The 22,976-nt window shown below is 35.0% G+C and overlaps 1 protein-coding gene and 1 long non-coding RNA gene across 41 annotated transcripts in view; one reads left to right on the plus strand and one right to left on the minus strand.

Moving 5' to 3' along the window:
* Nucleotides 1–22,976, plus strand: part of LOC112641773 (muscular LMNA interacting protein) — a 261,862-nt gene that overhangs the window by 193,571 nt on the left and 45,315 nt on the right. For 37 of the 39 annotated variants that reach the window (XM_025419064.3, XM_049092190.1, XM_049092170.1 and 34 more), the window contains 2 exons: nucleotides 5,809–5,853; nucleotides 16,930–17,058. In XM_025419064.3, the coding sequence (XP_025274849.3) occupies nucleotides 5,809–5,853; nucleotides 16,930–17,058 (174 nt within the window). Of the gene's footprint in view, nucleotides 1–5,808; nucleotides 5,854–16,929; nucleotides 17,059–18,949; nucleotides 20,386–22,976 lie in introns of those variants that run through there. The other 2 variants (XM_049092182.1, XM_049092177.1) reach the window with 1 other exon arrangement.
* The window catches only part of LOC112641776 (uncharacterized), a 55,761-nt gene that overhangs the window by 20,284 nt on the left and 12,501 nt on the right, over nucleotides 1–22,976 (minus strand). The gene's annotated exons all lie outside the window — the stretch shown is intronic.

Consider the following 22,976-nt stretch of genomic DNA (forward strand, 5'->3'; position numbering starts at 1 on the left):
CAGAAAGAGTTTAAACAAGAAATTCCACTCTTCTGATTATTCTCATTTATTTCTCTTACTCATTGTTCAGAAATACTTCTAAGGCATGCATATGTAAAAGGGGATGAGGAAGGAACTGATGGTAATTATCCGGGTTCTGCTAAATGAAGAGGGAGAGAAAAGGTGTAATGAGACACTCCTTATGCCTTGCATCCTTCTCATCATCATTTTAGACTTTACCAAATATGAAGGCACCATATTTTAGCCAAACTTCCCCTTGATCAGATCTTTTATCTCCTCATTTGCATATGTAAACAATGGCTGTCACTGGTTCTGCCTCCCTGTTATGTTCATGAAAGGTGGAATCCTCAGTCCTTAGCATAAAGACTCAAACTTTTTAAATACTTTCAAATCTACATGTTATATTTAGGTTTTGGGGGGATATATTACTAATTTATAAAATTTTTTTAGTGAGATAGAGTAATGCCTGTAGATAGTTAGAATAAACAATGTGAAGCAAGGGAAGATATGATGCCTCATAACATATCACTATGTGCTTGGTGCCTAACATTCTTACTATTGGATTCATTCTTTTGCATACATAGTAACTTATGTATAAATTAATAACAGGAACACTTGCTAGGCTAAGGGAAAGATGGTGTTTTATCATTTTATGTTTCCTCAACACCAGGCTCAGCACTCAATGATTATTAGGTGCTCAGCCAATATTTTAAGCATTTTCTTTCTGCCTGGGAGTAGTAGTAACATAATTCAGTTAACATATTATCACTAATTAGAGCTCTTTGAGTCGTGAGAAAAGGAAATTCAGGACAATGAATCAACAGAGAAAAGGTGGAAGAAAAACACTTTCATGATATTGAAAGGTGGGAGAGATGTGACTGGTGAAAGGGGGGAAAAAGCTGAAAGTGGAAGTATCGAGTGCAGGAGGCAGAGACAATTGGAATAACTGGATTTTGTTCCAGTCCCCCAACAGGATGTCTGCTGGTGTGATGTTAGCCAAAAAGGACATGTGTCAAGAATGGGGGAAAGCTGCACATTATAAGGAAAAGCAATCTAGACAATGCCTAAGGAGCTTCATTGTATTTCCTGTGCCTCTGACAACAAGTCTTTGGAAAAGGAACATAGTTTCTCTCCAAGCTGGCTTGGCACAGTGGTGGCCCTGTATAGCAATTTATTTTTAAGTGGATTTAAAATTTTCCTTTCTTTCCTTTGTCTTTAACTTATTGGTTTTCCATATAATCTAGCTCTTTAATAGACTTTCTTTGAGGTAAGGAATTTTGAATTTCACATTTTTTTTGACAGCTCTGTTGGTTTCTAAACCTTTTAAACGATGATAATAATGGTTAATATGGACCCTCTTTTCTCACACTTTCCTTTCCTTTCTTTTATGATTAAAATGAAGTTAAAGGCCTTAGAGTAGATTATAGGATTTTGTTTCACAAACCAGCCTTTCTAAACTCCTCTGTACTGTTGCTCCTCACAGTTAATATTAAGGTGGATAGACGTGAATGAATATAATCTTTAATGTTGTTCAAATCTAATTTCAAGTTTTGTTTTAGGGACGTCAAGTTGCTTCTCTCCCTTCCTTCAGCTAACTGATGAGCAGTGGTTCATATAGAGTAGCTTTCTTCCACCTCACACTGATCCAATCTTAGCTTACCAAAAAAATCTTTCCTCACTTTTTAGAAAATAATTGCTACAAACTTAATAACATGATTATAGCTATAGCATTTAATAAACCCTGCTAACCTGTATTAGGCAAGCAATGTGAGGCTTCTCAAAGAGCCTGACATGACTGGGTTGGTTGAAAGAATCTGGTTATATTCATAAGACACATAAGTCAATATTCTTTTTCTTTGGTACAGGAGCTGCAGTGGCTTTATAAATATTTACACCCCCCTGAGGTTCACATTTGATTCTATCCTTTCTCTGTGAATAGTTTCTCATAAAACTGATATGAAATCCATTGTATAGGGTAAAATAAAAACGGAATGGTGATGTCTAAAGTATTTTTATTATAATGTTAAAATTCCCAGTGAAGGAATTTTGGGGATTTATGGAGACTGGTACAAAGATCTTTGGGTTTTTCCCTCATTTAATCATTACTTTTCTTGAACATTTTATCTTTTTTCCCCCTCTAATAGTTTGGTATTATTTAGCACAACACACTTATAAACACTAGTAGTGTAGTTAAATTGTACAGGTACTTTGTTTTTAATGTGTATCCCAATTTCCTATAATTATTGAGATGAAAGTTTATCTAGGTTATGTTTAGTCAAGATACATTTAATTCAGTGTATATCATAGAAACTATTAATTTAACTTAGGGAGTTCATAGAGAATTCTCTCACTATTGCAATAAAGGAAAATTAAAGGGAAAAAATGAAAACTTTAGAGGAAATCAGTATTACTTGTATTTATTACATTATGAGCTTAAAAACAAAACCCTAGGTGGACTGAATGTAATGGACATTCTAAAAGGTAATTTTTGAACTGGATAGCCATAAACCTTAGTGCCCACTAACCTGGTCCCAGCGATTAGAGATGGGGAGCATTTAGCCTATACACCCTGCTGCCATAGAACAACCATGAATGGCAGCAAGCAGCAGTAGTCTTGTGAATAAAGGTATGAGTCGAAAAGCAGAAAACAAACAATATTGGTCACAGTGTGAGAAGGACTGAGGGTGCCTTGTCAGTATGTTTGGTGATTCATACTTCTATACACTTGGCAATACCATAAGAACCACTAAGCTCTTAGTTTCCAGTTATCATTCATATCTCAGAAAGTAATAAAGAATATTGACACACCTATAATAAACCTTGAAAACATTTACAATCTCAAAAAGAATGGAAATGTTTAAGAACACAACTTTATCATATTTCAGCCAAGTCTATTTATAATTAACATTTGTGTTTTGGCCACTTCCATCAAAGTTGAAGGCTGAGTTGATGTAGAAGCTCAGCCTCCCATTTAAATGCAGAAATGCTGATAAAACACAGTTATTAAAAATATTTAAGTAACCCAATCTAGAGTAAATAAGGAGAAACTTCTGAATGCCAAAAATGAAATGGGAGTTCCAAGTGGGAGCATTAAGGAAAAGCTAAAGCTTTGGTGGAACATAGGTACGTCAGAACCTATGTGCTAGGACCCAGCAGCTCAGATTTTAACTTTCACTGTTTAGTAAGTCTGAAACTTGTATATGAATCCTTTGTGTACATCCAGGATCCCAGAAGGCCGCACTGGCTATGAAGCATGGAATAGAGAAAGGATAAAATCCTTCTACCATCTCACCCTACACTTTAGGTTGGTAAAGAGCCATCCATGAGAAAATGGCTTCTAAGCCTCTGGAACTTGAAGATGTGGGGATCTACCACCCTTCAAGTTAGGGTGATGAAATAAAATGGAAGCCAGTGAAAGTCCTAGGATTCCCACAAGCACTGTACTGTCAAACGTACTGGAGGCATGCTTTCCCAGGCCAAGGCTTCTTAGACACATATACAAATCACCAGCAAGGTTACCCTGACTGAAGATGAACTCAAAATAAAAAATCAATAACTGTAAAATGACTAAAGAACATCGTGGAGGAGAGACATGAGGGAGAGTTAGTTGATACAGGAAATGGGAGATTTAGCAATAAGGAATTAAAGGAAAATCTGAAATGAATGTGTAGATACACTAAAAATGTTAAAATAGTTAAAAGGAGTTACAGATACCATAAGAAATCTTTGAAAAAGAACAAAGTAGAACTTCTAGAAGTTAAAATAAAGTCCTTAAAACATAAAATTCACTTGTCATGTTGAATGTATTAATATAAAATTGCAGAAAAATTAGTTATCAAGTTTATATGTGGAAGTAGGGGGGCACCTGAATGGCTCAGTGGTTGAGCGTCTGCCTTTGACTGAGGTCATGATCCTGGATGAGTCCCCTATCAGGCTCCCCATAGGGAGCCTGCTTCTCCCTCTGCCTATTTCTCTGCCTCTCTCTCTGTATCTCTCATGAATAAATAAACAAAATATATATTTTTAAATGTTTATAGGTGGAAACCATTCAACGCATAAAACATGCAGCCTAAAGGGATAAAAAACATGAAAGGAAATTAATAGAAACTGGGGATAGATTGAGAAGACTAAATATATATTTAATAGAAGCTTCCTAAGAAGAGATGAGACATAATGTGAAAAAGGCAATATTTGAAGAGGTATTCATGGAAGATTTTCCAGAATTGAAGAAAGATATGCATATTCAGAATGAAGGACCACACCAAATCTCAAAAAAGATACATAAAAAGAAATCAACCCTCAGATATATCACAGTGAAATTACAGGATATTACAGAGGAAAGTTTTGGGCTTTTTTTTTTAAGAGTCATGATCTCAGAGTCCTAAGATTGAACCCCGAGTGCATGAGTGGGGGGAGGAATGCAAAGGATAGGGAAAAGCAAAATCTGCACTGAGTGCAAAGCCTGACTCAGGGCTCAATCTCAGGACTCTGAGATCATGACTCTCAGATGATGACCTGAGCCAAAGTCAAGAGTCAGATGCTTAACTGACTGAGCCACCCAGGCATCCCATAGACTAAAGTTTTAAGTGCTAACCAAATATGTAGACATATGATCCACCAAGTTATGACATTTAGACTGACAGAAGCCAGAGCCAGTGGGATAGTGTCTTCAAAATGCTCAGAGATCATAACTATTAACGTAGAATTCTATGTCAAGTTGAACTCTCAAGAATGAGAACAAAATAAAAACATTTTCAAGCAAAGTCCAAGACGGTAAGGTCTGAAAGAAACAGCACAGCATATACTTCAGTAAGAAGGAAACTAAATCCAGATGGAAGGGGTGAAGTTCAGGAACCAAGGAGGAAGAAATGATATTAGCCTCACCTTGAATTGAAAACAATTAAAAAAAAAAGATTGATTGATTGATTGATTTGAAAGAGAGAAAGAGAGAAAAAGAAGGTGCAAGCACACTGAGAGAGAGGGAGAAGCAGACTCCCCACTGAACAGGGAGCCTGACATGAGCCTGGATCCCAGGAAGCTGGGATCATGACCTGAGCCAAAGGCAGACACTTAATAACCAAATGTGCCACCCAGACACCCCCAAAACAGTTTTTAAATCTAAATTGTTATCTCTCCAAAATCATGAAAATTTCGTTATGCTTTCCTTTGTATATAGAAATACATTAAGGAAAAATCTGTTTTTGTGTCAATTTGCTGTGAACAAATTTAAATATCCAACAATGCTAGTACATTTAGGTAAAATGTGGAGTATATACAGAGACTGAAATACTATGTAATCTTGAAGAATTATTGCTGTCTTGTGATAGTGCTTATGTTAAGATATTAAGGAAAAGCTAGGGTAGCCCCGGGTGGCGCAGCGGTTTGGCGCCGCCTGCAGCCTGGGGTGTGATCCTGCAGACCCGGGATCGAGTCCCACATCGGGCTCCCTGCGTGGAGCCTGCTTCTCCCTCTGTCTGTGTCTCTGCCCCTCTCTCTCTGTGTCTATGAATAAAAAAAAAAGGAAAAGCAATACATAAAACATCATATTCACCATTAGATGAGGTGTATAAAAATATACACCTCAAATTTTGTTTATTTACAAAAATTCACATATTGTAGGGCAATGTACCAAACATATTCAAATCATTTTTTGGTGGTACAGTATTTTTTTTTTCACTTTATACTTTTCAAAATTCTATAATGGACATGTATTCTTTAATAAGAAAAGAACTTAAGAAACTTAAAAATATAGATACTTTATTAAATTATAAATTTCACTAAATAAACACCATATTTCTAATTTTGCAGGCAAACCTGTCCTCACCATCCTCTACAGTATCTGAGAGTCAACTGGTATGTATCCTCTCATTAAGTCATGGACCTACTTTAGAAAATTCTGACCTCTCAAGACAGCTTTGAGAGAAAGTGAATGAGAATCAATGTACAACATATATTTGCTTACTTGTCTGACAAACGTTTACTGATGCTTTACTGAAGCTGCATGCTGGTTGTTTTGCTGCTTATAAACATACATAAAACCATACACAGACCCTGTTTGCTAGGAACTTGCATCTTATTAGTGGGACTAGCATGATGTGGGTGGGGTCAGAAGCAAAATGCTATTGCAATTTAGAGAAAGAGATACTCAGTTCCTGATGGGACAGATGCAAAAACATTCAAGGACAGGTCACATTGATCATGTTGGACAAGTTCCGAACTTTAAGAAATGAACAATGGAAAAAAAAAAAAAAGAAATGAACAATGGGCTATTTCAGGTAGAAAGGTTAGGATGTGAATGGTCTAGATCAGTAATAAGCAGTAGAAATATGTGAACCATAAATGGAAGTCACATATGTAATTTAAAATTTTCTAGGAGCCACATTAAAAAGTTAGAAAAAAACTAAAAACAAAAAACAAAAAGACAAACACAGGCCACATTTCAAAGATATATTTTATTTAATGATATGTAAATACTACTTCAAACATATAAGCAGCATAAACTTGAGATATTTTACATTCCGTTTTTGTGGCTAAGTCTTTCAACTATGCTGTATATTTTACAACTGTAACACATCTCGATTCAGAATTACCACATTTCATCAGCTTGACAAGGGGCTACTGGCTACTGTATTAGCGCATATCTGGATTCTAGAAATCTGTTATTTATAGATGAAAATTTGATTACATAGAATTATTTTTCCTTATAGTGTTTTGTGTTTTCTATTCTTACAGTGGTTGGCAAATTGAAACTATGAAATAAGTTGCCTAGATAATACTAAAGATTTTCTATATATCTTTTAATTTTTATTGTTTATAATTGTAAACTCCTGAACAATAAGCATCTTTGGTATAATTAGAAAAATTTGTAGTAAAGCAGTTTGAGATGTTAAGAAGACAAAATCACTGTTTAGTACTGTTATTTTTCCCTATTTAAGCAATTCTTTTGGTGTCCTATATCCATAGACAATAAGTCATGTTGTCATTATCATGCCAAACTATGTTCATTTGTGTTTGCATGTGTGTGTGTGTGCACGTGATTTTAGCGTTCGTTAGTTTAGAATAGTGGCTAGCAGTATGGTATAGGTGAAAGAATCCTAGAATGGGGCTCAGAAGAGCCATCTTTTGTTTCTGCTCTGACACCTGCTGTTAGGCTGACAGTGGAGAAGTCACAAATCTGAAAGTTTGATCCTCAGTTTCCTAAATGAACAATGAGAGCATTCTATTACATACTTTCCAAACCCTTCTAGCACTGTGAGTCTATGATTACTAGCAGAGTGATATGAAGAAGTTGCCATGGAAACAAGCATTGCAATAACATAATAAAGTTGAATAGTTTCCCCGTTTAGATATGGAAATATTACAACTATTTTAATATTTAAAATAATGGTATACTTGTTTCTTGAGAGCAATGAGTGACATATATATATATATATATGGCAAATATATATGATGATTTCATAAAAAGAGACATATTAAAAACAACTCATTGTAAATGCAATAAATAAACCTTTCCCCGTCTAATACAATATTTCTGTGAATTCTAAGTTTGTGTTCCTTAGGGATAAAAATGCAAAGCATTGCTTTGACTGACTTTAATGATAATTTCTCTGCATTTGCTTTAGACTTTTTCTCTAAAGAGTTCAAGGAATATCTTAACCAAGTTTTAAATTAAGTTTTAATTCCCAAATTCCCTTGAGACATAGGTTGGTTTGTGAAGGGATTATTATCAAGCAGGCTTATCACACAAAAAAAGAACATCTGGACTGATATAATTACTCAGCTTAATCACTTTGACTTCTATTTCATGGCATTAACCCTGATTTCATTACTGGGGAATGGAATAGAATAGAAATAATTGCAAGCAAGGAATGATATATGACATTTGCTTCTTTGAAGATTTATGATATTTTTGCTCTTAAGTAATATATGAATGAAATTTAAAACTTTCATTTCTATGAATGAATTTTCAAAATTTGTCATCTCAAACTCTCTTCAGAATTAAATTCTGAATAATTTGAGTGAGAATGCCTTTGAAAAATGGAACTATGTATATATATATATATATATACACATATACACACATGTATGTAAACATGTCTATAGCATACACACATATAGATGTCAAATAATAGGAAATTTTGATATTATATGTTGCTTTTTGTTAGGTATATATATTTGTAACACATAAAAATTATTGGGAACATATGAAAAATTATAGTCAAATTATATAAGTAAATATTCTGTTTTGTGTAAAATAAGTAATTAGTAAAATTACTGTAGTCTTGTTTTAGGAGAGAAATATAATAAATTAGTAGAAGTGAAAACATGATAAATCACTGTGGTAGCACAAGCTTTATATAGAAACCATTTTGCTTTTAAGGATATATAATTTTTTCAGACTTTTTTCTTTTTAACTTGGCTAACCTATTTGCTTGTTAACATTGCAACTGTTCCAATTCAACATTTGAAAGAAAAAAAGAAATGTGACTGTGTCCCTTATTCTTAAGATACTTCCATTGTTTATTTTGGAAGCCAAACTCTAGTACTGGGCTCAAGATAATAGAATAATTTGGGTGTCCATATGAAACCAGTTCACCAATCTGTGCTTCAGCTTCTCTTGTTCTGTTACACCACAGTAGGTGAAAACTGGAAAGGAACTTGGAGGTGAGGGTATGGAAAATGCTCATCTATAAAATGGGAGGTTGGAATAACTACTCTGTCAACCTATAGAGGGTATTACAAAGCTCATATATCATAGGATGTGAAGTTGCCAATATAGATTGTACATATGAGAGCCTGCAAAGGTATGATCACTTATGAAAGAGGAGGAGACTTGGTAGGGTGAATTTGGGTATGGAGATTTCACACCTGTGAATAGTATTAATAGCACAACAAGGGGAGCAAGAGGAAAGGAGGGATCTAGGCTAGAGCTTGTACCTCCACGAAGCTTTCCTAATTCCTGAGCTGAGTCATCTCAATGTTAACAGAGGCTGGTGGGGCCTCTTCTCTGGACAAGAAAACAGGTTAGGTTCCACAAGATGGGTAAGCACTGGTCTTTCTTGGTGGTAGGTAGGGGAGCCTTGTTTAGAAGACATTTGGCTTTTGCACTTGGTATTTACTGCCATTACAAAATGCTCGTTGTTGCCTGAGATGGAATATTGAAGCTGGAGTGTACAATAGATTAAAAAAATAAGCTATATGGCTATATACGGGTAAAAGCAAAGTGCAGCTTACTGGAACATGATAAAGAAGAGTGGGTAAGCTTTCAAATACTTTGTTCCTAGTTCTGAATGCCAGCTTTTGTGTCCTGCTTTAGTGGGGCATGAATCATCTTTCTGAGGGCCCTTGAGGTCATTTGCTGAACAAATGCAGCCCTGCCTGAAAGCTTTTGTGTAGAACTGATGTCTTCTTCAGGCTTAAAGGTGGTTTGTCCTTGACCAGTTTTCCTTGACACAACATACTTTAAGTGCTACAGCATTTATCTTATACGCCTCTTAAGATTTGAGTCATGCTATTGTCTTCTCTTCAACCATTAAAATATTTCAATTGAGCCCATCTGTTTTGTACACAGACAACCAAATGTCTCTTGAGCTATGGGATGTGGCTTATGATAATTGAAATCCTACGTATGTTTATTTTTGTACAACTACAGTAGCAATTGTAATTTTTTTTTAAGAAAGCACATCAGATAGGTACTTTCCTGGATAGTGTAGATCATTTAGTATCAATACTTTATATTATAAATGCAAAAATAGGGAAAGGAAAGTGTTTTTCCCTTTCACATTCATTTTATGTTGTTTTTTTTTTTTCTTCACAAAGTTCTGTCATGCATAATATCTCATTAGAGTCTCACAATCTTGTGAGCTAGCATGGCACGAACTGTTATTTCCATTATACTGATGAAAAAAACTGAAGTCCAAATATCTGTAATGGCATAATGGCATGTCAGCAGTCCCAGAGCTAATGGGTGGTATAAAAATATGCTTTCCCCCCTCAATCTTGGCAACTTTGCTCTGTACTATAGTGTTCTAAAATCTGAGGTATTTCTTTGAGGGGAAAAATGCTTACATATTTGCTTCAGGCATGTAATATTGTTTGTTGAAAAAGAATAAAAGCTAATAAAGGTTTATTAATTGAATGAGTGAGTCAGCTAAATAATCTAGAGCACACTGCTTTTGTCAACAATCTTGACTAGTAAAATGTTTTTGAGTTTCAATGAGCTTGTTGTCACAGAAATTCTAAAATATATATATGTGTATACATAAAACATTGGGGACTAAAGATGAGACTGAAGCAAATGGGTAAAAGAAACACAGTGGTACTTTCACAAGCCCATTGGATCCATCAAATTAGTAGAACTCCTAGCCTAGCTCACAGAGTTTTCTATATGCTATGTTTTATTACTTTATTTTTTTAGTATACATTTTATTTCTTCAAAAAGATAAAAATAAATTCATGAAAACTGAGACTCTGTTCTTTCTTTTCTTCTCTCATCACACCACTGCAGAGCTTACTACTGTCATCAAGGGCAATTAAAAACAGTCTACTAGGGGCACTTGGGTGGTTCAATGATTGGGCCTCTGCTTTTGGCTCAGGTCATGATTCTGGGGTCCTGGGACTGAGTCCCACATCAGGCTCCCTGCAGGGAGCCTGCTTCTCCCTCTGCCTGTCTCTGCCTCTCTCTGTGTCTCTCATGAATAAATAAATAAAATCTTAAAAAAAAATCAGCCCATGAGCTGCAGTTACTAATTCAAGAATGAGGTTGCTTTAAGAAGCCCTTATTTTAAAATATTAATAATGGATGCTCTAGGTTAGTGCTGGCAGTTAATTTTCAACTTTGGTCTCCAGCCAGAGGCAGTACCAATTTATTGTCATAGAATTATGATTGCAGGTCCAAAGAACAGAAACAATGTTTATTTTCACAGTGCCCCTAAGTAGCAATGTTCAAGCATAAGTGTATACTTGTTGAGTTAAAAACACAAATTAATAGCAGGCTCGGATCAGTGCTCCATGCAGGCTGTTTAAACCTGCCACCAGGCTCCAGGGACTCTACATACTCTTCGACTTTTTCTCCCTCAAGATTAGCAGTAGGTTTAAATATGATCTCCTTAGTTCCACCCCACTCTCAAATTCTCCAAAAAAGATGCCATTGTTGTCTTTTTGTATTAAAAATTTTATTGCTTATCACCATAAGCAAATAAAGGGAACAACAACAATTTTCTTTTAAATGGGGAAGTTTGAAATATTTTAGTGTCTGTAAAGAACTGATCTCGGCCTTTGACTTCTTGCATCCATCAGAGATGGGAACTTCAGCCTCTACTCTTACCATAAGAGTGGAACTCACCAACCCACTTTCCTTCTTCTGGCCCTTTATTAGTGAAAGACCATATGGATCTTCTTATTTTTTTTTTTTATTTATTTATGATAGTCACAGAGAGAGAGAGAGAGAGAGAGAGAGAGAGGCAGAGACACAGGCAGAGGGAGAAGCAGGCTCCATGCACCGGGAGCCCTATGTGGGACTCGATTCCCGGTCTCCAGGATCGAGCCCCGGGGCAAAGGCAGGTGCCAAACCGCTGCGCCACCCAGGGATCCCACCATATGGATCTTCTATCCTGAGGAGTTCTCTCTTCCTGGGTTACATAAAAAAAAATGTTACTGAAAAAATAATGGGAGACCCCTAGCTGACAATCACCATCCCTTGGGGTTTTCATCTTGGATCGTAGCCAGCATCCTAGGCTTCTTCTGCCTGTCAATTAATTTATTCATTTTTCAAATATTTAGTTAGCACCTTCTAGATTCCAGGTACAGTTCTAGGTGTGGGAGATGCAATAGTGACTGAAGCAATGATCTCTGGCCTCACAAAGCTTACATTCTAGTGGAGAAAGCAAAACAATAAACAAATGTCAGATTGTGATAAGTGCTGGATGCCAGCATTCCAGGGCGAAAATAATTCTGGAAACAGCAAAGAGCCCAAGTACAAACTCCCAGGGGAGAGAGCATCATAGTGTCTGTGCTAGGGTTGAGAGAGTGAAGGGGTGAGAGGGACAGTAGCAGCAGATAAAATTGGAAAATCAGGGGAGGTGAGTTGGGCATTGGAAAGATTAGGTCAGATAACACGTGGTAGATAGGCATTACCTTACAGGCATGGCAAGTGAGAGAGTGAGTTATTAGAGAGCTCTGAGAGGAGTCAAGTGACGTAATGGCTCAGTGTGATTTTTCTGTCATTTACTTAACTGAGTAGCCAGCCTTCTTAGAACAAAGGTTATAGATACTACAGTTCCTGACATAGACTAGGTCCAATTGGGAAAATGGCTCCAGAGAGCTTCTGATAGATGTGTCAGTACAATGGTGGTTTTTTCTGAGGCACTTCAGAGATGTCTTACATCCACTGTAGATCAGTTCTCAGTAGGTTCATCAAAATGAATTGAAACTTGCCATTTAGAGAAACTGCTTGTTATTCTTTCTGTGCTTTTTTGTGTTAACTGTGGGAGTCATTGCCTGTTTTTATTTCTTCATTTAGACTGGTAAGAAAATTATGGAGTTACTTTTCCTGGCATCATAAGAATAGCATTTGTGTGTATTACTCATGAATCTAGCTGGATCTATGGATTCTATAACAGACAAAAATGAAAGAAGGGCCAGTTTAGACTAGTTTGGTTGCTGGCAATTTTGATCTTATAGGAGCTCACCTTAACAGACTTCTAAGTTGATTAATCTAATTTCCTTTGCTTTTATTTGGACACAAACTTAGCGAATTAGATTTGCCAGAATTAGAGAACAAAAGTCTACTTGAAGTCTGAAGATACCATGTAGCTATGTGCAAGGATGCAATATAGATTAGAAATCAATAAAAGATGGTTTCTTCTAAAGCCTCTCTTTTAGTCTGGAGGCAGAAGCTCAAGGTTAAGCAGATATCTTGGGTTGGCAGACCAAGGAAGATCTATCTTTCGGTGAGCAGGACAGCATTTTAATGGAATGAGTTCTAGTTGAGTGCACATGAATCACCTAGGGATTTTGTCAAAATTTGGATTCTGATTCAGTAGGTCTGGAGTGGGGCTGAGATTTGGTACTTCTAACAGGTTCTCAAGTGACGCTGATGGTGCTGGTTTACGTACCTCACTCTGAGTGGCAAGGTGCTAACATATATCTTATTTGGATAGATCCACTAGTTTACTCTGTGTTGCAATTTAGTCTTCAACAAATAAATGTAGATTACATAACCATTTGACATTGAGTAATGGGCATTAGGAAGAGCAGAGAGAAAGTTAACTAATATTCCAGGAGAGCCTTGGGTGTACCAGAAATAGCACCTTGCTTCACTTAGGCTATTTATAATGTTCTAAAAGGCACCATGGAACCCTTGTTTGGGTGATGGATTTGAATATGCAGAAACATGACTTATGTAAAAACTCTACGTGGTATAATACCTGAGAGGACAGGAATGTAAATAATAAAATGTACCTTTACCTTTACTCATTATTGAGGGACCTAATCATGGACAGTTGTAACCCCTTAGCAGAATGTCCAGACAGGTTGAATAGCTTTTTCAAGGCCATACAGTCTATTAACACTACTGCAAAAATTAAAATCTGTATCCTTCATACTCTCCTCCAAGCAACATCATGATGTTTTTTGAAAATGTATTTTTAACAAGTTCAGGGAGGGACATTGGTACAAATTTTGATGTCTTGGCCATGCAAACTAGAGAGTCCTTTACAAGGTAGAATGTGGTATGGGAGACATAAATGTATGTGTGTAGGTGAAGGGAAGATGTATGGATGTGTATGTCGAATAGGAAAACATCATGTCCTACACTGTTTTTGGAGTGCTAATTCTGGCAGGAACATTTATTCCATGCTTAAGGAAAGAAAAACTGGATTTAGTAAGAGTAGTGAAAAGAAAGGTAAAATGATATCGAATGAAGTAACAATGGCTGACATCAGGTTTTGGCAATGAGCAGTGAAAATAAAACAGAAGCAATGAATTTAAAAAAAAATAAAAAATATAGAAATACTAGGACTTTATTATTGATTGGGCAGAGGAAATTATAGAGGTTGGTATTTAAAAACAATTATAAGTGTCTATGTTGTTTCTCTGGCTGTCTCTTTGCAGTAGGCATAGGAATAATTAAAATCATGGGCTTAATGATTAGATCAGTCCTGAATTTAAATGTTGACTTCTTCCCATGTAAACTGCATGGCTTTGGCATGTGGCTTATTCTCTCTAAGTCTCTCCTAGGGTTGTTTATTCGGAATCGAAGAGATATTGTATCAAAAATATTGAATATAGAGCCTGGTCACATATAGATAGAACAGAGAGCTTGCATCTATGGGAGAATGATGGTGGTGTCATTATCTGCAGTGAGTCTTCAAGGATTTTGAAGTTGATTTCAAAGCATGTGAAATGGTATGGGTAAGGTAAAGAGGCTGTCACAAACATGATTTGTCCATGTACTATGGTTTATGGAGAGTACAGGAGGTTCAGAATTGGACCATCAGTTGTTTGATTTCCATTTTGCCCATACTGGCTAAATACTGAGAGATGGTTAGTTGTGGAGGATATGGTTAAAGTTTATAGAATGGGAAATGTGAAGAATGTCAAAGGCAAACTATGTGCTTCTTTTGCTTCTATGTCTATAAAGTGTTACTGAGTGACAACAAGTGAAGGTGCAGGAGGAAAAATAGGACTGAAAGAAGAGGTGATAAATACAGTGTAAGAATCAGGGCAAGTGTACCAAGGTCAACTAGGCAAACTAGAATGAGGAAGACTCAGAGACTTCAGATAGATCCAGCATAGGGACATAGAGTCCAAGAAATGAGCCTGTGGGAAATGCAGTAGAGTAGAGGAAATAGGGAAAGAATTATTGTCAAATTATCAGACAACCATCAACTTTAGGAAATTCACAGGAACTAAGGAGCATAAAAACTGGAACAAAAATGAATATGAAATATCAGTAACTGATTCTGATACTGAATATCCAGAAGAGTCTCTTTGCTGGTTTCACCCTAGAAGATGATGACCCCAAGAGAAAAGATCTGAGTGAAAGTATCCAGGTGAGGATAACCCAGATCATCATCTTGCTAGCAATACAAGGGTCAGGTAGTCATGTTGCTCTGGCAGAGGGGTTCTCTTAGTATATCAAGGGCTCTAGTCAGCTTTCTCCCCTCTGCATTCATCTTTTTGCATACTGACCAAATTTACCTCCTAAAGCTCCATGTTTTAGAACCTGGTAGGCCCTGATTTCCTGCCTCACAAAGGAGCAGGAGAGAAGGAGAAGGTACAGGAATAGGAGAAGGAAGGGGAAATGAAACAGGAAGTCAAGTGGAAAAGACAGACAGGAAATCTGGACAACTTAGGATCATGACCTGAATATTAGGCATCTCTGTTATTATAGGTGGTTGTAGAAATCAGTAGTTTCCCAGGCTTTGTTCTTGTGTTGAGCTTACTGCTCTCGTATGTATACTCAACTGCAACTTCATACATAATTGCTCATTTTTCCCTCCTGAGAGAAATCAGAGTTTCTTAAGTGGGAGATATTTCTTAGCCTGGGGAAGATAGAGGGTTTTCTCCCTCTGTACTTTCCCAGTTGGCATAAATATAAAGACAACTGGGAAAATATCGATTGAAAAAAGTGGCATTTATTCAAGCCTCAAAATATATCAGGTGGTTTATAGAGCAGAGAGATAGATGTAGTCCCTGAAGGCTTGAGTTGTGAGCATCAGCATTGACTGAAGCGGGCTAATTTACAGTTTTCTGAAAGGCAATGGGGTTGAGAAGAATGATTATGGCAAAATGCTTAACCAGGAAAAGTGTCACAACTTTTTTTTTTTTTATTGAATTCTTATTTGGGATGTTTTTGTAAACTTATCAATCATTTTGTGACATTTTACAGTGTAACAAGATTCTGGTGTTTGTGAAACATCATTCTGAAATTGCCCCCAAAGTAGATTTCTCTTTCTCTCTCTCCCATCAAACTGACATTGGGTACAACTTTATGAGTCTTGAATGACTAGTCTATTAGCTAAAACTCTTTCAATTGTAAGTTACACAAGTTTTGAGTTTTAAAAAGTAGGAGGAAAGGAAAGTCTTAAGGAGCTGCAGGACAAGAATTTCAGCTGGGCCCCAGGAATGTTTTAGAATTTAGTTCTGGAAAGCCCCCAAGAGCCTCTCCTCCCTAGGCTCCCCGTACACTTTGCTTTCTTCCTTGATCTCATCTGTTTTTGTTTTTTTGTTTTTTTTTTTTAATGGAGGATTAAGGCTTTCCCATAGCTCACAAATTGACATAGGTTCAATCCTCCCAAGTAATTCCAGAGTGATCTGGATTTCTTCTTCTTTTTTTTTTTTGATCTGGATTTCTATTCCATTTTCTTGGAAGAGAAAATGTGGTTCCACCTCCCCACCCTCTTAGGTCAGAAGGCCATTCCTGGTTTCATCATACATAATGTGAACATGGTTTCTGGGGCCCAGCTCTGCGGATGTTGGGGTTTGGGGAGTGATTTCCAGAAAAATAAATTGTTAAAAACTTGCTGGGTTGTGCCGAATTCATCTCTCCTATCATGCCCAGAATGAGAATGCTGCCTGGCACTAAGGACACTCTCTATAAATATTTGTCAAATGAAGTAGTTATTGAGTGAATGCACTGGTAAAGATTTAGGAACACATTTGGCTCGATAAGTGAGGAAGGTGTTTGAATTTTGAACATTGTGATAGTAGATCTTTCTGAGTTAATTGTTATAATAGTTAACTTTAAAATTATATTAGTTAAAATCATTTGATTTCTAGGCTGCTTTTATGTATTGGTAAAATCATTTTAAAATTTAAAAAATTATACATTTTTGTGAGAACGTTTAAATGACAATAATACCATATTCATTCATTTTAATGGTATTTATTTCTTTATTTTAAAATTTTTATCTAATGTTCATGAAGACTAAGCCTGGAGTGATTCGCCCAGTACCTGTAAAATCCAAAATATTACTGAAAAAAGAGGAGGAAGTCTATGAGCCCAACCCTTTCAGTAAATACCTGGAAGATAATAGTGACTTCTTTTCTGAGCAGGTGAGCATACATAAAAGAAAATCTTCAATATTTTGATAAATAACTGTATAAAATATGGAGATGCCTCTATGAATATAGTATGTATAAGAAAACGTTCATTTAATTGGAATATCCTTAGTAATAAAAAAGATCAATTTTTGCATAATAAAAAGAGATTCACATATTCCCAGGATGATATTTTGTTTGAAGTATTTCAAATAAAAAAAAATCTACCTAATGCTGGTATTGTTTAGGGAACCAAGACACTACTCTCCATAAAGAAAGACTTTGTTTTCTTGGTTGGATGGTTCATATAGGTGTTGCCTTCTTATTTCTAAAGTCCTGCTTTAATTTGAATAGATGCAATATTTTAGATTCGGTATTAGTACATTTAGCAAAAGATCTATTGTATGGATGCATTGCAACATGGTAGAGATGATATGAACCCCTGGATTGAGCAGTAATATTTTGGGGATGGGGTTTAAGATATTTTAAGACTTTGTTGATCATTTAGTTTATACATAAAAAAGGTGTACTGTCTTCCTTTTATATACCCTATACATTGGAGGAGGTATAATGGGAGGTTGTTGATGGTGCTTTATAAGCTATTTGGGAAACATATGAAAATACACATTTATGTTATATAAAAGTCCATATTATTTCAGAGAGAAACTTTGCATCTCTATTTGTCCTACTGAGATGCAGCAAATAGGCACGGATTATGTATTTTATATCTCAAATACTATTACATGGATAAACAATATAAGCAATCCAGAAACCTTTATGATACAACCAAAGCATGTAAAATCACCACCCTTGGTAATCATTAATAAAATAAACTTAAGAAAGAATATAAGATGATATACTGCTTTTAAATTTTACTTTGAAAATGATAACCAAGGATATTCTTTTAAAAATTACATTTGCATTTGTGAATCATAGGGAATATCTTATCTGCCACATATTAACTCTATAACATCTCTCTTCATTTTCTTCGTGTATAAAATGAGGCATTCGGATCGGGTACTTTCTGAGGATTCTTCCATTTAAAAAATCTGGGTTCCTTAAAATAAAAGATTAACTGTGACTAGGTCAGAAGTCACTGTGTAGCCTTGTAAATGTTCATCACAAATACTTTCTCATGATTTGCTATAGTTTTTATCTATATAATGGAGATGATATGATTTTGATAAGTTAAACATTTTTAGAAGGCACTAATATCATTGAATTAATTCCATTTTATAGAATAAAATGTAGTCCCCAATTTAAATCAAATAGAGAAATTCTACTGATTTATAAAACTGTATTCACTAATTCCACATGTAACAGAAATAAAAAAATTTCTGTTAGGAAAACATATTTTCATCATCAACAAAAAAACACTTATTAAGTATCTACTGCTTTGTGACACAGATACTTTAGAGGCTTTATATGACATTTTAGAATGTATGGGATCATTATAAAAATAATGTAGTTAAATGACAAAATGCAAACAGCTAAAATAAACTTTATGTACTATCCATGTAATTTATATTCTTCAAAATATGCTTTCATGCTGTAAAATAACAATTTTGTTCTCTGATATTAATACAATTTCAAATGTATGCATTTTACTTTAAACAGAATTCATTGTAAAATATCAAGTTATATATTTATCCCAATTTACTGTCCTCCAAAATGATAAATTCCATTTTCAAGTATAAAAAATTCTTGTCATTAAAAGGAATTGTCACTTCTTTGCACTGCTTTTCCTGACTAGACAGCAAGTTTAAAGCTCTGTTTATATATAATACAGACCTGTATTTGTGGAAAATTTGAACTCTTTTGTAAATATGGAGATGCCATATTGTATTTATATATTTTGTCAATCAATTTATTCTTGTTTATATTTCACCTTTTATGTGGAACACAGGAAGTAAAAGGAGTCTGCAGACTGTCAGGATTGAAAGAAGTCTAGCATACTACTTAAAAGTGAATTCGAAACATTTCTTGGTCTTACTCATTAACCTTGCATGAGAGGGAAAATATAATAGAAACTTGAGGATCACTGCACACTGGGCAAGTACATGTACTATCAACTGGTCTCTTTATATTGAGTTCTAACTACCATCTTAGTGTGTCCAGAATCTACAAGAGAGAAAGACTTCAAAGACACTTCGCAAGTGTAGAGGCTTAGATCTACTTAAAATATAAATTGAGTAATAACAGTTGATAATCTCAGTGCTGCTACCTCATCAGAACTTGAATAGAAGAGAGTATACTCAAATTCACTAGTCGCTATTGTATTCTCCTCTGCTGCTGCCACAGAATAAATTGAATGGTTCCAAACTCAGTTGATCTCACCCACCCATGTAATGGAAAATTCTTTAGCCAGACACTTGGGCCAAATTGAAGCAGCTCACATTCACAAATCTGCCTTGTACTGGGGACAGTTCCACATGACAGGAGATGTTGGATGGAATTGTTAAGTCAATAAATTTCTCCTAACAGCTTCACTGCCATAAAATATGATTTCAAAACTCTCTGTTACAAAATGTCAGACATTAAAGATGATGAGACCAGACGGAAATGTATTTACTGTAGCTTAAGAAGGTACAAGCAGGCAGCCTTTTGAACTGATAATGAACTGAAAATCTGCCTGGAGACAGCCTCTGAGTACTAAAAGCAAAGTTTGAAACCAAATATATAATCAAGTAATTGAGACTTATTAATCAGCAGCTTTTGCATCAAAATGGCATAGGCCAAGAAGCATCTGTCTATATTAGATGGATTTTGTAACAAAGACTCCTCAGAATGAAGTTTATGCTGTTTTGAAATTACCTTTAATACCATTATTGTATCAATTTGTGGTCCTTTTGACTTACTGGAAAATATCCTCACTCTCCACATTTGGATTTAAAACTATTGTGATGTACTTTGAAGCATTCTCTATTGATGATCAAGGTCAGAGTTGGAAAGTAATTAACAGAATTGATTGGACAAATGGGCATCCAGAAGACATTGAGGCTTAGAAAATCAATTCACTGATGAGAATGAAGATACTTTAAGAGCCCACTGATTTTTGGTTTGCCTGACTACTTGTGAGTTGGCAAAATATATTGATTGTTTTGTGCTCATTTAGTGTATTTAATTAGATAAAGGTGATTTCTTCATTTAAGATCCTCGATTTAATATAAGAAGCGATTATTAATCTCAAGTATATAAAATGTTACATAAAATATTCTCTCTCATTCTTTATAAATTTGTAATCAAACCCATAATATTAAATGTCATTTTCTTCTGAAAATCTTAATGAAATGTATAAAAAGAAAGTATTTAGACAGTATTAAAGAGGAAATATTGTAATTTCATCTGATTTTCCTGGAATCATTTTTTCCTTTCTCTTTCTCTCTCTTTCTTTCTTTCTTTCTCTTTCTTTCTTTCTTTCTTTCTTTCTTTCTTTCTTTCTTTCTTTCTTTCTTTCTTTCTTTCTTTCTTTCTTTCTTCTTTCTTTCTTTCTTTCTTTCTTTCTTCTTTCTTTCTTTCTTTCTTTCTTTCTTTCTTTCTTTCTTTCTTTCTTTCTTCTTTCTTTCTTTTGAGAAATAACACTTCCTAGCATTTATGCCTCCTGAATTTTATTTTCCTTTTAACTTGCTTCAGTAAGCAAAAGAACATGTTTTTTGTGAAAATGACCATTTAGTGAATTTCCTTCACACCATTTCACAGAGAGCATAAAAGGATAATTATGGGGAATTTTCTTTTTTGTAGTATTTTCAGTCTTTCTTTTCTTTTGATTTTCCGTAGACATCTGACTTTTCTACCAAATTCTCTGTTTGACGTTCAACTTTGATGATTATATGGGTGACTTTCAGATTTCTATCTCATTATTCCTCGTTAGATTTCTACTGTGACCTTCACCTTTTCTTCCTTGTGTCACGCACATGTTAATATTACAGAGCAAGTACTCACCTTTGTCATAGGTGAAACTGACAATACTGCCTTCTATTCTGAATGACTTCTGGCTTTGCCATAAATTGCTGCTGTTTCAACAATTGTTTCTCAGTCAAGATGGTTCATTCTCTTTTGTCATAAAATTATCTTTTATCATTGCTAACCATTTATTAAGAAATATTTTTCAACTTAAAATGTTTAGCCTTTTTAGGTCTAGAGTTAATTAAGTGGGTTGCCAAATTGTTTTAAGGAGAGAAAACTGAAATGCCTTGTGTTACATTTCTTTTGAAAGGGTTAAGCCCAAAGATTTGGTTTCTCTACATTTTACCAGGTTGTTTTTTGTTTATTCAAGTAATGAAATCTTTGTGAGTTTTTTCTCTTTCCTTTTGTCTTCATCCCTCCCTTCCTCCCTTTTCTTTTCTTCCTCCCTCCTTCCCTTCTTCCCTCTATATGTAATAGGTAATAATTGATCATAAACAGGAAATATATCACATGTAATAGATAGTTTATCATCAACATAATAAACTGTTTTTTCAATTGTCATATAGAGGCAAAATTTGCTTTTTCTCTAGAGTATAATCAAATGGTATTAACCTTTTCAAAGTTAAGATTTCATGTCTCCTTTTTTCCTTTTTTCTGTTTTTCTTTTCTTCTTTCTTTCTTTCTTTCTTTCTTTCTTCTTTTCTTTTCTTTTTTTTTGCATAAGCTTTCTCTTGATTTTGTGTAATTATTGAGGTTGATTGGAACTTGCAATTTTCTGTTGCAGTTATCTTCAAGCTATGGGAAACTTACTTTCCTGTCCCCCTTCCCTTGACTTACATAGGGTTAAAGTACTGAACAGATTCTTACTTGGTCTAAAATATCAAAATCTTAAGAAGACCCATTGCCACTTGCATTATATTAGATTGAATTATTCTAATAATTCTAAAAATTAGTTAAACAACTGAATTCTAATAATTAGCTAAGCTCTGAGGCATTAGTTACTTAACAAATATTTGGTAGATCTGTGGTATCCAACATCCAACCCTACCCTAATCTATGAGGCAACAATGATGATCTGAACATTTTATGCAAATATGTTCTTCTTCAATGCTTTGTTAGCTCATGATGTTCTTATCTCTGTTTAAGAGGAATGGCACTGCCATATTTAGAAGCTCTCATGTAAATTATGCTCGAGTTTTAAGATAAGGTCTTGCTAAAATCAAATATTCTATATTAATTTCTTCTGAAAAGTATTAAACAGAATGTCAAAAGGGAGAAGGTAGCTGTGTAAAAATTCTTTAAGTAATATCCAGAGTAAATGTTATTTAGAGATTAGAAAGTTTTATGTGTTGGCAAGGAAAAAAGATACATTCTTATATTTTTACTTCACAGAAGTCTTTATCCCATACTTCTTTTTGAACTCTGAGTCAAGGTCAGCCTGTAAATAGAACTGTAGATAGTAACAATCACATGTCTTTGGCATGGTTTTGTCATATGGCATGTAGGAGAGTTTTGGTAAAACTAGTGTTCCTGTCCCAGGACATTGTCTACAGTACTCCCCTTTCTCCCTCTTTATACAGTTTCAATTCTACAACTGCCTTAAAATGATTTATAATTATTAATAATGTTTATGGAAAAAAACTGAAAAAAATTAAAAACCGTGGACTCAAAATGGTGTCATTTAGAGTTCTCAAACCTGTGCTTAATACATAATTGATTTGAACTTTCAACCTTCCCCGGAAATGTAGTCTTATCTTGTCAGTCAAGAATTTTTCTATATGTGTCAATGAGGGCCTCCTGGGTCTTCTCTACCCACCAAAGAAGGAAGAGGTAATAATAATCTGCATTATAAGAAACTTGGCTTTTCCCTCTCAAAGGCCACCTGCCCTGGAATAATCCTTTTTTTTTTTTTTTTTTTGCTAATAATGTTCTTGCTCCACCCTTCTATAAAACCTTCTATTTTGTATAACTCCTTGGAGCTTTCTTCTACTTACTAGGTGAGGTGCTGCCTGGTTCATGAATCATTT

The sequence above is a fragment of the Canis lupus genome, chromosome 12 (assembly GCF_003254725.2).
Source record: "Canis lupus dingo isolate Sandy chromosome 12, ASM325472v2, whole genome shotgun sequence".
Lineage (NCBI taxonomy): Eukaryota > Metazoa > Chordata > Mammalia > Carnivora > Canidae > Canis > Canis lupus.